Source organism: Silene latifolia, chromosome 2 (genome assembly GCF_048544455.1).
Source record: "Silene latifolia isolate original U9 population chromosome 2, ASM4854445v1, whole genome shotgun sequence".
Taxonomy (NCBI): domain Eukaryota; kingdom Viridiplantae; phylum Streptophyta; class Magnoliopsida; order Caryophyllales; family Caryophyllaceae; genus Silene; species Silene latifolia.
Window position 1 is genome coordinate 171826000 of NC_133527.1, and position 15663 is coordinate 171841662.

At 38.7% G+C, this 15663-nt stretch overlaps 2 protein-coding genes across 3 annotated transcripts; both read left to right on the top strand.

Moving 5' to 3' along the window:
• Positions 1-2069: 2069 nt before the first annotated feature.
• Positions 2070-2462, top strand: LOC141641632 (putative mitochondrial protein AtMg00240). Its single transcript, XM_074450285.1, has one exon. The coding sequence runs from the start codon at positions 2070-2072 to the stop codon at positions 2460-2462; it is 393 nt and encodes a 130-aa protein (XP_074306386.1).
• A 1461-nt stretch (positions 2463-3923) lies between these two features.
• Positions 3924-12090, top strand: LOC141643367 (transmembrane and coiled-coil domain-containing protein STS1-like). 2 transcript variants are annotated; one of them, XM_074452503.1, is made up of 15 exons: positions 3924-4389; positions 5278-5359; positions 6165-6662; positions 7190-7358; positions 7441-7593; positions 7893-7990; positions 8112-8203; positions 8707-8777; positions 8870-9005; positions 9171-9230; positions 9945-10024; positions 10110-10186; positions 10313-10383; positions 11380-11437; positions 11527-12090. In XM_074452503.1, the coding sequence occupies exons 1-15, from the start codon at positions 4115-4117 to the stop codon at positions 11647-11649; spliced, it is 2043 nt and encodes a 680-aa protein (XP_074308604.1). In that variant the 5' UTR covers positions 3924-4114; the 3' UTR covers positions 11650-12090. The 2 variants fall into 2 exon arrangements, 1 of the variants encoding a protein (XP_074308604.1); XR_012543687.1 differs by having other exon boundaries at positions 4007-4389; positions 9962-10024.
• The last annotated feature ends 3573 nt before the right edge of the window (positions 12091-15663 follow it).

The window sequence follows — 15663 nt, forward strand, 5'->3', positions numbered from 1 at the left end:
AGCAGACAAGATTGAGTTTTCCGTTAAATAATAAGAGACATGACAGTGTATTTCACTTAATCCATTGTGACATTTGGGGACCATATAGAGAAAATAGCCTATCCGGTGCTCATTATTTTTTAACTGTTGTTGATGACCATAGTCGAAGTGTATGGGTCCACCTTATGAGAGATAGACGGGAGGTGTGTGATTTAATGGTATATTTTTGTAAAATGGTAAATACCCAGTTTGGAAGTCAAGTCAAAATAGTTCAAAGTGATAATGGAACCGAGTTTCTCTCGGGACCTTTAAAACTCTTTTATCAAGAAAATGGCATGATTTTCCAAACCAGTTTAGTGGATACTCCCCAACAAAATGGCCGTATCGAGAGAAAACATAGACATATTCTAGAGAAAGCGAGGGCCCTTCGGTTCCAAGCTAATTTGCCCATTGAGTTTTGGGGGGAGTGTGTCCTAACTGCTGCTTACCTCATAAATAGGACACCCACAAAAGTTTTAGATAGAAAAACACCATATGAGCTATTATATGGTCATGCTCCTAATCTAGATCACCTGAGAGTGTTTGGATGCCTTGCTTATGCCCATAACAAACAACGTCCAAAAGACAAGTTTAAGGAGCGCGGAATCCGTTGTATGTTCATAGGGTATCCCAAATCTCAAAAGGGATGGTGTGTTTACGACTTGAAAACAAAACAACACTTTGTTTCTCGTGATGTCCACTTTTATGAACATGTGTTTCCATATGAACAAAAAACAGTCCATGAGTCAACACAAAATCCTCCAGCTGAGCCCACAGACGAATTGGCCATAATTGAGCCCATCATACAACCATACATACAGCCAACTCACACTTATGATACCTCAGCCCAAACACCCCAAAACACCGGACCCACAACAAACAATAACAGGCCGAATTTCGAAACCACAAAAGATGCCCAAACAACCCAAGACAATAGTTCCACAACCAACAATACCGAGCCCAATCCCAACGTACTAATTGACAACCAGACCATCAACCATGATACTACAAACAGTGGCAATAATAACAGTGAATCAGAGAACTTGGAGGAAAATGTAGTACGAATGGGGAGGGGTGAGAGACAAAAATTCGAGCCTGCATGGAAGCGAGATTACTTGTGCAAATCCACTCGTGTCACTTCCGAAGTAACTCACTCATTCCGATCACCGTCAACTATGAAAGGTACTCGTTATCCAATAATTGATTATGCCACTAGTAGTTGTTTCTCACTGTCTCACCAGAATTTTCTTGGAGTTGTGGATACAATACAAGAACCTCGGAATTATTTCGAAGCCGTGAAGCATCGTGAATGGCGAGAGGCGATGGGCAGAGAAATTGAAGCTCTTGAAAACAATAAGACATGGACCATTGTTGATTTACCTGATGGTAAGAAACCCATAGGTTGTAAATGGGTGTACAAGGTAAAACTCAAGGCAAATGGCACTGTGGAAAGATACAAAGCTCGGTTAGTTGCTCAAGGTTTCACTCAGATAGAAGGCATTGATTACCACGAGACCTTTGCACCCGTGGCGAAGATGACTAGTGTTCGGCTTCTATTAGCCATTCTTTGTGACAAAGAAATGGAACATTGAGCAACTTGACATCAACAATGCTTTCCTCCATGGTGATCTCGATGAGGAAGTATACATGCGACTCCCACAGGGGTTCGAAACTCGTGAAAAGGGTAAGGTTTGCAGGTTGCGAAAATCTATATATGAGCTTAAACAAGCCTCACGAAATTGGTTTGCCAAGTTGACGGATGCTTTACGTGCTTATGGGTTCACTCAATTTCTTGCTGACTATTCGTTGTTTACAATGAACAAAGGAGGTAATTTTCTTGCTCTCTTAGTTTATGTCGACGATATGATCATTGTTAGTAGCAACTTTGAAGCAAACAATCGGCTGAAGAATTTCCTAGACACCAAATTCGGTATAAAAGACTTGGGCCGGTTGCGGTTTTTTTTTTGGGAATCGAAGTTGCGCATGGAGAGTCGGGTTTGTTCCTTTGTCAACGAAAATATGCCCTTGAAATCATAAAAGAAGCAAAACTGATGGGTGCAAAACCAGCATATACACCCATCGCACAAAACCACGAGTTGTCTCTCTCGACTAGTCCTTTGTTGAAGGACCCTCTCATGTACATGCGCTTAGTGGGAAGACTTGTCTATCTCACAATCACGAGACCAGATCTTCTATATGCCGTCCATGTTTTATCTCAATTCGTGCAAAGTCCAAGGAAAGATCATTGGGAAGCTGCGATACGGGTTGTGAAATATCTTAAGGGTGATCCTGGTAAAGGAATCGTGATGAGGAAGGATGCAAAGCTTCAGCTCAATGGCTACTCCGATTCTGATTATGCTCGGTGCCCGTTAACACGTCGGTCCCTCACTGGTTACTTTGTGGCACTTGACACCACTCCTATCTCTTGGAAAGTGCGAAAATAATCGACTGTAGCAAAATCCACGGCGGAAGCGGAATATCGTGCTATGGCCGCGGTGACCAGTGAGCTCATTTGGCTCAAATCTTTTCTTGCCTCACTTAATATAAGACACGAGCAGTCTATGCACCTTTTTTGTGATAATAAGTCTGCACTCCACATTGCCAAGAACCCGGTTTTCCATGATCGCACCAAACATATCGAGATTGATTGTCATTTTATTAGACAACATTTGTTGAACAAGAACATCGTCACTCACCATATTCGAAGCCCAGAGCAAATTGCCGACTTGTTTACCAAGGCTCTTGGACGTGACGCTTTCGCATATTTATGTCGTAAGTTGGGCATTCGTGCTCCTACTGCTCCAACTTAAGGGGGAGTAATAGAAAATATAGGAAATATGGAATATTGATTTCCTATATTTATGTTACTTTACTGTTGGTGCCTTTCCTCCTTCCTGGACATTAACTTAGGCGTCCTTTTACCTATCCTTTTCTTTGATATATATAGCTTGCTTGTACGTTCATTGTGGGTATGACTGAATATTACTAAAACTTTTCCTCTGACTTATGTTCACCATTGATCATTTGATCATCTCATCTTTTATCAGGATTCAACTGGGAATGGTATAGTAGTACTATAGAAGCAGTCAGTATAGTAGTGCAGTGCGTTGGTTGACCTCCATATGTCAACTGTGACAGCTTTGGAAATGCTACCTACATACTCGAATTTTTTCTTTAAATGGGGTTAAAAACCAACATATTTAACAAAATTGAGTTAGTTTCAGATTTATTATTCAAAATGGACTCACGTCATCACCGAAACTAGGCTCGGATTCAAGTCGAGCACCAGGGAATCGAACACAGCACCCACGCGTTTACACTTGCTGCTTGCATTTAAACCACCAGACTAAGCGAAATTTTATGGAAAAAATTAGCGCTTATATTTATCGGAACTACTTTTTCATATACGAATTTTACTCTTTCACATACATTTTTTCATTAACTTTCCATATCATACCATTTTATTTAAACCTAGAAAAAGAAAGTTCTACATTTCCCCCTAAAATCGAATCTAGTCGTTATAAAAACTTGAATAATGAATTTTAATTCTCCAATTAGTGAAGTAATTTTGTTATTTAGCAATTATTAATTTGTTTTGTTGAAATTGTTAGGGTTTATCAATTAGTGAAATTAATATGTTTATTTGTTTATCAATTATTATCAATAAAGGGTTTATTGTTGGTGGAAGGTGCGGTGGTGAGGGTGAACGACGGTAGTTCTAGGTAGTGGGCAGTGGTTAGGGGTGGTGTGTGAGAGTGGTTCGTTTTTATTTTATCGACAATTATCCCGCGTATTAAATAATTTAAAGGCTCAAAATAATTTAACGTGCACAATTTTTAGGAATTAGTGTTTTAGAGGTTCGTTACACAAGGCATATTTGTAGAACCCGCCACATTGGCCGACTCATTTTCACTCTTCCGTCCGACACGTTCAAATTTAATTTCAAACACTTCGACTATGAAGTACAGAGTCACGACTTATGACACGCACAACAATCCAAGGAACGTTTCAACCAACAATCACTTTCAATCAAACACACCTAAAAATCAACCTTTACTCTAATTAAAATCCTAAAATCATACCGTAACCGTTAAAAATGGCGGCAAAAATGTTATCACCGACGGAAAGGTACGCTGCCGGAGCATTGTTCGGACTAGCGATTAACCAGGCGCAGATCCACCAGTCTCGCCCCCTCGGTTCGCCGCCGTATAATCGATTTCACGGTGGCGATGACGGTGGCGGTGACGGTGGAGAGATTATTAAGGATCGCATTAGCAGTAGTAGTGACGGAAGTAATAGTAGTGATTCCGTCTCCGATGATCCTCTCCTTTGGATTCATCCTAATTCTGGCCTTCTTCATCCCATTTTCAAGTAGTATTTCTTTCTGTTTTCTCTTTTTTAATTATTGTTTATGTCTATGTTGAATGTTGATAAATATAATTGGTGATAGTGTGAAATTGTGGAATTCTGAAATGTTAGTATATGAATATATGATCGTGTTTCCATTGATTATCGTTATGTTGTTGAGCTCATTGTCACCTTGAGCTAGTGGCGTAGCCAGAATTGTTTAAAAACGGTTTTAATGTCATTGTAATTTGCTTGTTTCAATTACGGAGTTTTAAAGACATTAGATTTTCGAATCAGACAAATTTAACAATGTAAAACCGTCAATCATGGGGAAGCTGTAGGAGTGTAGGGTCTTAAGACAAATGTTAGGATGTTATTGTGTTTTGATTGATGATCGTAATGCTGATGACCTGGAGTGAGTGGCGTAGCCAAAATTGTTAGAATCCCGGAATAGTTTTACTGTAAGTGTAATTTGTTTGTTACGGAGTATTATTATGTGGGTTTAGAGGCATAAAATTCTCGAATTAGACGAATTCAACAACGTAAAATGTCTATGGTTGGACAGCTGTGCGGTCTTAAGACTTCACCAGATACAATCGGCTATGCCACTGCAGCTGGAGCATAGGATTAGTATTAGGGATTACAATCTAGTCTTGCCAATTGTGGCCAATATCGCTTCAAAGTGCGGTCGCGCCATTGGGGTGATTTTGAAAACGTTTTAAAAATGGTCATGTTTCAGTGTCGGGACATTGATTTAATACCACAACGTGGAGTGCTTTGAAATCAAACAGTTAGTATGAGAATTGGGCGTGAATTTTAAGTATTAAGAGATGCATTTTTAATTGATTGTCATAATATTGTTTTGAAGTGCTCTGTAAGAAAGATGAAACATTAGGGTGAAAATGTGTGTAGGTTTTTGGAGATAGATTCTTCTGCATGGCAAGGGATCGAGGAGACCGCTAATGCTTCCCCAGCTACTCACCATGTTGGCGCGGTATCTCTTTTTGCATTTTTCTTTTTTCCATGTATAAACGATTGTGCATTTTTATGCCTTCTAAACAATTTATTGGACTGCATTAATAATAGAGTAGGAGTATACAACCCTTTGGACAATATTGGTAGGTAATCTTAGTGTATGATGCGATTTTGACTGTGATTCTGATTGTGGTATTAGTATGGCGTAGAATCAAGTGAGTCCTGGCGTAGTGAATGTCTGTCTACACCTGTTGGCAGATTTTGCATGCTAAGACTGTGTGTGTGTGTGTGTAAACCCTTTTATGCCAATTTTTTTTGTATTTTTGAAGGAGATATCTTTGTAATACATAGCTTTATCTCTTTCTGTTTTGTTTTTAAGCTAGGGGTAAACAGGTGCTTGTTTGGGCTAGCCTGTACCATTTTGTTAGACCAGGTTGCATGTAATAATTGTTCTGTATCTGTTCATAATAGGCGAGTCGTTTTTAAATGGTTCTGAACTGTTTTCGTCTTATTTCTGTATGGTCTTAGTTATATATTCTCCTTCTCAGAAAGCAATCAAACAACGATATTTTATGACAGGAACTTGCACCAATCCTACAATAAAAATTACTTTTGCGTAATATCGGGTGATGTGCTTCCACAAAATCCGTGCTTGATATTTTTTTTGGTGCCATCGTTTATGCTCCATATTTACCAACGAGGAATGAGAACTAGTATACTTTTGAGGTTTACAAAATTAACAAAGAATACGTTCTTTGAGTATCATTAATTCTGTTTGTTGATTGTTACTATATTTATTTGAACTCACTAGTGTAATATATCAGTTTCTGAGACTGCTTTCAGAAGAGACTGAGGGAAGTTCATCAGAAAAGAAGGATCAAGAGCTTGCCTTGGCAAAAGGTATTGATGGTATGGTAGCAAGTATGGTAGCTTTGATCGATTCTGAGACAAAGAGGAAAAAGCAGCGTGAGTATCATCAAGAACGACGAGAAAAGTGTTCTGTGCCTGAGATGCCAGAGACACCTTCAACCTCTGCTGAGAGACAAGTGATTGAAGTCATCCAGGAAAAAACTGCTAATACTATCCTTGATGAAGATTCCCCTCATGAGCCTGAATATAAATTCAGCGAGGACCCTGTGGAAGAGGAGAGAAAGCTTAGCTATGAAAGGAAACTAACAGTTCTTTACGAGCTTCTTTCAGCAAGCCTCGCAAATATGTCTGACAATAGCAAAAAATCCAAGCAAAGAAAGGGTTATGACGCTCGACACCGCGTTGCTTTACGGCTACTTGCAACATGGCTTGATGTCAAGTGGGTGGAAGTGGTATGAGGCTCAATCAAATTGCAGTTTATTAATTTCCTGTCTGATGCTTAATTGAATCAGTATCTCTTAGTATCTCTTAAGACTGGCATCTCCGTCTTAAGATTAAAACGGGTCAAATAGTACCCCACTTGGATAGACAAGATAAGCTTTTTGCTAGTCTCTACTCTCTAGGCATTCTGATTCTGTCCCATCTATCCTATTTGACCCGTTGTAAGTTTAAGAGGGATATGCCCGTCATAAACAAGAATTTGGGTAATAGAATTTATAGGGAGGTAATAGATAAGGTTAATTTGAGAAAACTTATATTCTTAGTTATACCGCTGTAACAATTCATGTTATATTTCCTGCATTATCAGGCATCAGGTTGAATTTATATGTGTTCAACTCTAGATTATGATTTTTGTTAGTTTATATAGTATGTAATTTTTAGTAGATAATTATGATTAATTTTCTGAACTGGAATACATCGTGCTTCATTCTCAACCTTGCTAGAGTACATGACTGTGTGTACATCCTTCTTTTTGCAGGAAGCGATGGAGACTATTATTGCCTGCTCTGTCATGGCTTTAGCAAAAGAGCAGGAATTGAAACAAGAAGAAGCCAAATCCGAAGAAAGTCCATGGGCTAAATGGAAGCGTGGGGGAATAATTGGAGCTGCTGCTGTAACTGGTGGTGCTTTGATGGCCATCACTGGGGGTAAATTCAGGACTTACTACTGAGACAACTGTTTATTGACGTTCTGTTTCCGAAATTCATCTGTTCAATTATTCTTCAACAGGCTTAGCTGCACCTGCTATTGCTGCCGGATTCAGTGCTTTGGCCCCTACACTGGGCACTATTATTCCTGTCATTGGAGCAGGTGGATTTGCTGCTGCTGCAAGTGTTGCGGGCTCTGTTGCGGGCTCCGTTGCCATTGCTGCCTCATTTGGAGGTAAAATTCTTCGAGGATGTTAAATTTTTCATCTGTACTCTACTCTTTCTCCTTATATCTTGTTGTATATGAGTTTTTATCACTTGTATGAGACAATGAAACACCCTGAATTTCGATGTATTTTCATTTTGTTATAGGGTTAATGTTAATGTTAATGAGGTGCTCTTACAAGTAAGACTGCTCACATAAGTTTCAGTGTCTTTTGTAAGATGTTCGGGTGTTTCCTATGTTGAACTAGATAAAATTGTTAGAATGTTCTGTGGCCATGTATTAATTTTTTGGTCATACATTTCCTGCAGCTGCTGGAGCTGGGCTCACTGGGACGAAAATGGCACGGAGGATAGGAAGTATCGAGGAATTTGAGTTCAAAGCTGTAGGAAATAATCATGGACAAGGAGTGAGTAAATTGTTTGACCTTTGAGTTACTTGTTTTCCAGTTAGCTTTTTGCCTGATTGACCTTTTATGTATTCCATCTTGTTTCTTTGAGTTCATATGAATATTATATTTGTTTTTTCAGCGATTAGCTGTTGGAATCCTGGTATCTGGATTTGTTTTTGATGAGGACGATTTTATAATGCCATGGGAAGGGCTAACTAATAACCTTGAAAGGTACCCTATATCTGACAGTTGTGCTTGATGTCTTTCTTTTCTTCTTGAAATGTATTTTAGACAAAAGTACCACTGTTTTATATTTTGTGGCAATTGAGATCATATGTATCTCCTATACTCTCTCTTTTGGCTTTTCAGCACCTAGTGGCTTGAAACATTTTCAGTAATAGAATTAAAAATATGAAATTGTATCTTAATAAATTGATTCAAGAAGTGATTAAGGAGATTTGATAAGCAGTCTTCTTCCTCATTTCCAATGTTTGATCTAACCAAATATCAGAGTTACCTCAATTACGCTTCTTGATCTTTGTTTGAATTTTGGGGACAATCAAAAGTAGTTTGTTTTCAACTTATTTTCGCAATAGGTTGTTCGTGAATCCTGTGATTCGGTTTATCATTTCACGTAATCCAACTGCGGATTTCATGACACTTGGTCATGAATTCTTGTTTCTTTTGCTTGCTATTCATTTTTGGATTCTCACTGTCACACCGACTAACTCCAGGTATGTGCTCGTGTGGGAGTCCCAACATCTGATAGCTGTCAGTACAGCAATACAGGATTGGCTCACTTCAAGTAATTATTCTATTCCAAATGAATGACATTGCTGGTAGAGTATTAACCTTCACAATAAAGTAGTTGTCATATCCTGATGCTACTTTTTGTAGGACTTGCTTTGCAGTTGATGAAACAAGGTGCTATGATGACGGTTCTTAGCACGCTTCTTACCGCATTAGCCTGGCCAGCTACCTTGCTTGCAATCACTGATTTTATAGACAGCAAGTGGACGATAGCTGTGAACAGGTATTATCAACTTGTCATTGCAAGGCTTGCTTACCGACAGGGTGAGAACTAAAGCGTATCTCCCTCTTACCTCTTAATTGATGCAGTAGCTGATGTGTGCTATGCTGCTTAGAATTAGTATTATTTATATCTTAAATAATTAAATATAGTTAAATAAATCTTCAGATCCGACAAAGCTGGAAAGCTTCTTGCCGAAATACTGTTGAAGGGGTTGCAAGGGAACAGGTGATCATTCGCCTTTCTTTCTTGTTTCTTTTTTTTTATACAATACTATTTAATCATTTGTCAAACCCTTGAATAACATTCTTCGTCCATGAATAAATTTCTTAGTTTGTTTTGCTCAAAAATGAGGAGCAAACTATATAATGTTGACGAATATGCAAACTTATAATATGGGGTCCAACTTGCTTGAGGCGCACCAAGACGGTAAAGACCTAACGCGACAAGGCGCGAGGCAAAGATGCATGCCCTATAGACAATGAGGTGCACCAGTTTTGCAAACACATTTGTATTTTCAAAATAAAATTTTGTGCAGCAAATCGGCAATACCTTTATTGGTTATTAAAGAGGGCTGATTTGCAAAGAGTAAAGCTAGGAATAACTTCGCAAAGAGGACATTATAAAAGAACTAGAAAAAAATATAGAAGTTGCATAGTAGTGTGTCTCGCTAGTTGCCTCCTTATAAAGTCACACCTGGGTGTTTTGTGTAATGTCGTCCTAGTGCCTTGGGCGGGATAGGGTCCCAACCATGATTTTTTTTCTTTTTTTGGGTTATTACCATAATGACAACATAACATTAAAAAAAAAAAAAAAAGAGAGAGAGAGATTTCAAGAGGGAAGATTATTCATGGACAAAGGGCTTATTTACTGGCTTGATAATATTCCGATCAACAAGCACATCTATGATATACATATATAGGACTGCTAAATCTATTGCAGGCCTGTTACACTTGTAGGTTACTCTTTAGGAGCTAGAGTAATATTCAAGTGTCTCAAATACTTGTCCAAAACTGAGCAAGGTAATAATAATATTTCCAATCCCACGAGGTACGCATATTGGTTTTCTTTGCGCATTCTAAAAGTGTGTCAGTACTCTTCTGGCAGCTAATCTTGTTGAAAGAGTTGTTCTTCTTGGGGCACCAATTCCAATAAAAGACGAAAATTGGGAAGCTGCGCGTAAGGTAATTCATCGTTATCAGTTGTTTCCATGCTTGTGTCATACTTATTCTTAGCTACATGGCGTTAGTGGCTTGTAAGATGTGACTAAAATTTTTGTGTTGGTGCTCAATTGTCCCGTCTTTTTGTAGGTCGTTGCCGGAAGATTTGTTAATGTTTTTTCACGAAATGACTGGATACTTGGCATTGCCTTCCGCGCAAGGTACGCAAGATATAATATTTATTTTGTGGGATGACATACGAATCCAATGCTGAATACGAACTCCAACAATCTAAACAAGTTACGTTTTATTTGTCAATTTTTTGCCCTTCACCTATAGCTCTGCTAAAACTTGAGGCAAAATTCCCATCTCGATTGGCTGTTCTGATTTGCTAATGGAATTGTGCATTGCAATTTTGCAACTTTAATTCTTGAATATTCCATCTGTTATGGGAGCTCTTAATCTGAACCAGTTATGTGTTTTCTTCAAGTTCAAATCGTCGGGGATTAGGTAGCTCAGCAGAGATGTTCTACAGCCCTGCTTACGGTTTTCTTTTTCCCCCACAACACATGTATAAATAGAGTAAAAAACCACGCAAGTCTGTATGAAACCATTTCATTGTAAAATTATTCCATTTACTATGAATATTTAATATTTCTCATTTAATTATACGAGTAATTGGATCAGTTTCACATTAGGGCTGGCCATTGGCAAGAATTTCTGCGTAAAACAAGGCATATGCATCTCAATAAAACTAAGCTAATCCAAATGACCTGTCCTAAAATCCTGAGTAGACTTGAATTATAAAACCCAAATATGACTTGACCTGACCAGAGTCAACCCGAACTTTGTTAGACCCGAAATTGACCTGACCCAAGCTGACAGGAAGTGAGCCACAATGACCCGAAACAACTGCTTTGAAAACACGGTTAACATCATCTACATTAAAAAATAACCCAAGTCTTCATAGTCATGACTTGCACCGAATTGAACTAAATCCAATTGAGCAAACTTGTAAGTTGTAACCACTAATCGAAAATGACCCAACCGGTACCCTACCAGATCCGTAATGTGTAACCTACCTGATATAACCTGACTCAATTCGACTTGAGCTAGGCTCAACTCAAATAACCTATTTGCGCATGTGTACATGAACATATGCATGCGACTCTTAACAGTCTAACTCAAGTTGAACCCTGTAATTTTCCTTGAAACAGCCTTCTCTCCAAGGGTTTAGCTGGAATCCAGGAAGTTGATGTGCCTGGGATTGAAAATGTAAGCTCTCTGTCTTCTGGATTCTACTCTATTGAGCTGATATCTAATGTTCAGAGCTGTTTCTTAAATGCTGTACTTTATGCACTCAGGTGGATGCCACCGACATAATCGAAGGACATTCTTCTTATCTCTGGGCGACCCAGCAAATTCTGGATCGGCTTGATTTGGATACCTACTTTCCAGTTTTCAGTGGTGCATCTACCCAAAAATAGAGCAGCATGAATCACAGTCAAGGCCTAGTTTAAACAATTCCGTTTTTTTAATCGTATTATGATCCTCTTCATTTCCATCAGATCATCCTTTTGATTGCGCCATTTCCATCAAAGAATCAGTTTGACCGTATAAGTGTCCTTTTGATAACACCATTTTCAGCCAGATTATCATGTTTTGCTTCCTCCTTTAACAGTCTGTTGAACCGATGAAGAATCTCATTGTAATATAAGATCAGCCTATCCTATAATGATATAGAATAATACGAGTGTAAAGTGATTGTAATAAGCGCTAGTCGTCATTGATTTATGGCAGCTTGTTGGGATACTGAAGATAGTGTCAATATTGAGGGCTGGTGTTTTGGAGTTGTAAAACCATGTATATACAAAGGTTTTTAGTATTGGTTATCATCCAACTCCTTTTTTGAAGGCATTTTTACGCATGATCAGGAAGCTGATTCCAACCGTGTAACAGTGAATTAATGCTCTCCTAAGTACGAGTAATTCAACGTGTATCTTAACAAAATTAGAGTGATGTGTAGATCTTTAGGTCCGAGGAAAGTAGTAAATTACTCATACGTTTAGTGTTAGGTGCAATTTGGCCCCAAAAACGTTTGAGATTATGTGCAAATTGTCAAATCGATCCTATTTTAAACTCCGGCAATTTTACATCTTGGCCATCTCCTAAATGTCTCTTCACTAATTACGATTTACGGGATGGGCCATTGCCCTCGGACTCCTAAATCCTTAATTATATTCTTAATTATCGCATTGGAATCCTTGACTCGTTTTGTTCGAATGCTCAAGCACATGGCCAATTGGCCACCTCCTCCAAATTACACTCCATTCCCCATGAAGCCTATCACGTGGTCTCTTAATTAGCAATAGTTTCCATGAATTTCGTCAATGGAGGCGATATTTACGCTAAATCCCGTATAAATAGTGAGAAATATACAATAAACATCAAAGCAAATCTAAGCAGGTAGTAATCATCTTATAAGTGCAATTTTACTGTTTGCTAAAATGGTTGTTATTCCCACATTTTTGAACCCACGTGGATGGGGTGAACATTGGAATCCTTGTCAGGTATTTTCTCGCTCATTTGTCTCAATTACATATTTTTACCTTTTGTGTTATTTGCGAATATATTTTAGTTAAAGTTAAATAAATGATTAATATAAAAAAAATAAATGTACTACATTGTCTACATATAAGATTATATTTTAACATACTAAAATAATTAACTATAATGGTGTTAAAGAGTGAGTAACCCGTGCTGGTGGCATGTGCAGGAGACAAGAAACGGGGATGATGCTTCTGCCCCGGTGTAAGCATGTCTTCACACTTGACTTCGCTCTTAGGCCTTTAAATCATCATCAAGTGTTGTATGCTATGTATGGTTATGGTGGTTGTGTTGTTCTCGTGTCTCAACATTTACAAACGTTATGTTGTTGGCTTAAATTTTTTTTTTTTTTTTCAGTCTGCTCTGTTTTACTGTTTTAAGTTGGACCATGTACCTTATCATCAACATATTCAATAAAATTTAAAGGCACTTATGAAGGTTTTTTGTTTTTACTATTATATGTCTTCTCGGCTCTTCGACACTCCTGTTTGTTCATACTACTTAGCGAATTTGTAACGCATTAACAAACCGATCAATTTATTCGAGGGCCAAATGACTTGATCTAATAAACAAAATGATTTAAAGACACGTTTGGTTATGTGAATATGAATATAAATATAAGACCGTGTGAGAGAAATAGTTTTGTACTTCCAAATGTATAATTGTGACACCCCCATACTCCAAGTGTCTTACCGGACCACTCAGGTATAGAAATGTAACACCCCCATTTATTCAGGAGCCTTTAGCTAGACATTTCCAAATAAATAGGACTGTTACCATCTCGGTTTCCCGAGTTAGTGAATAACAAAGTCCAACTCACCAAAGTACTTTACTTTAATGAATACATGATTATTACAACTTAACCAACTAAAACTTAATATAAATTACAATACATTTCGCAGCGGAAATAAATAAAGTGATGTGATTATTCTATGTGATCTATACTTCAACTAGGGTCCAAGTCAAGCTCTCATCTCAATGCTCCTGAGTCAGCTAATCTTTAGTACCTGTCAAATCTACTCCCCATAAAACGGTTCACCGCAGGTGTTCACGAATACACACTCAACCGCGAGGTTGAGTAGGAATAAATACTAACAACAAAAACATACGATAACAATCCAATTTTCTTTTTACATTGCACAACCCCCTGACAACGTGCTCCATTCTTTTTTCTTAGCACACTAATCATCCCGCCAATCCCTGGCCGGGGCAGCCTCAACCCGAAGGTGAGTAAACACACACTACATTACCAAAAGGTAATGTCTGCCTCAACATATAGTTGAGTAATATCCTCGGATGGCTGCGGACCAACTGGGCCCGCTCGAGTAAACACGATAAATATCGTCTGCCAGAATAAATCTGTTCAACCACTCCACATTATTATAAGTAATGTCTGCCAGAATAAATCTGTTAATACTACAACAATACTCCACCACAGTATAACCAACATATACAATATAAATCTCCCTTCCAACAATTACGATTATATCAACCAACACAATTCTCATACGATCAATTCACTTTAATGTAAACCATCCAACAAACATTATCGAGTAAAAGTTGAGTAGGATTTATCCCTACCTGTATAGCAAGCCGCTCCAATGATGCAATCCAAACACGTAGAAATCCAAATAAAGTTTCTCAACGAATTTCCTAACATAAATAATTATTCCATTATTAATTATACATCATTCATTATTCTCATCCCTTTATAATTAAACTTATATTTATTATTCATTACCTAACTTAATTACTAATTCATTATTAATTCATTACGATATTCAAATCCCGCTTCAATTATAAAACCCGATTGCAAACCCGTCACAATCACCCAAACTAATTATTTTATCAATTATAAATTAAATAATTAATTATGTTAACTACAATCTCGTATAATTAATCCCGTTTTAATTATAATACGAAAACCCGTTAATTAAAGTCAAGACCCGATTACTTATTAATACCCGAGTTAACCCGTCTAAAAAAAATAAACAATCATCTCACCACACATACCCATGCACCCCGTGAAAACCCACGAACAACTCCCCCTCTTAACTCGTGTAAACCGTCACCAACACCCCCTCTTAACCCGTCTTTTCCCGACACAAGCAACCACCAACGACACCACCCGAGCCTGCCACTTTTAGCCTTCACCATGACGTACCCGATCACCCATAACCACCAGTTGAACCGCCCAGAACAGACCGCACAACCTTTCCCTAAACACTACCATGAACTACTAATACCGAAAACCCGACAACAAAAATCAACTCGCCACCTTACAATACCCCACGACCACCAGTGGCCACCACCGTGGTCTCCCTTGACCCATGGTGGTCCACCAGCTCCCACAACCTCACACGACAACAGGCCAACACCGACATCAACAATAAACACCCCTCCCCCCTGTTCCGCGACTTACCAGCCACCACTACCACGAACCTCCATCTCCGGCCACCCCAAAACCACCAAGGAGGTCGACTCAACCCCTATGTGTCAACCCTACCAGCCCCATACCACGACACGACCCTAACGGGTCGAAACTCCCCCAAACACCCCTGTTTCGCATAATCAATTAAACCCGGTTAAACCAGCCACCTTTGACCATCACACACCACCCTAACACCACCATTAGGACCGACTAACACCCATAAGCCACCACCCACAACCCTAGGTCAGATGGGTCACGCTAAGTGGGCCAAATAACGCAAAACCAACCCTAACCCTAACCCTAATAATAAACCGATACCTCCCCTTTTGTCCTTCGATTGGACGGTCAACGGTGGTCAACGGTGGTCAACGGTGGTCAACGACGACCAACAATGGTTAGGTCAGAAACTTTGTAGTCCAATGTCGCTATAGGTCCAATTTTCGAGTCCTATGATGGTCTATAG

Excerpts from the sequence above, each read along its gene's own strand:
- LOC141641632 (XM_074450285.1), top strand. The coding sequence starts at position 2,070 with ATGGGTGCAAAACCAGCATATACACCCATCGCACAAAACCACGAGTTG.
- LOC141643367 (XM_074452503.1), top strand. The coding sequence starts at position 4,115 with ATGGCGGCAAAAATGTTATCACCGACGGAAAGGTACGCTGCCGGAGCA. Across the intron at positions 4,390-5,277 it reads CTTCTTCATCCCATTTTCAA|GTTTTTGGAGATAGATTCTT; the intron begins GTAGTATTTCTT and ends AAATGTGTGTAG. Across the intron at positions 6,663-7,189 it reads ATGTCAAGTGGGTGGAAGTG|GAAGCGATGGAGACTATTAT; the intron begins GTATGAGGCTCA and ends TTCTTTTTGCAG.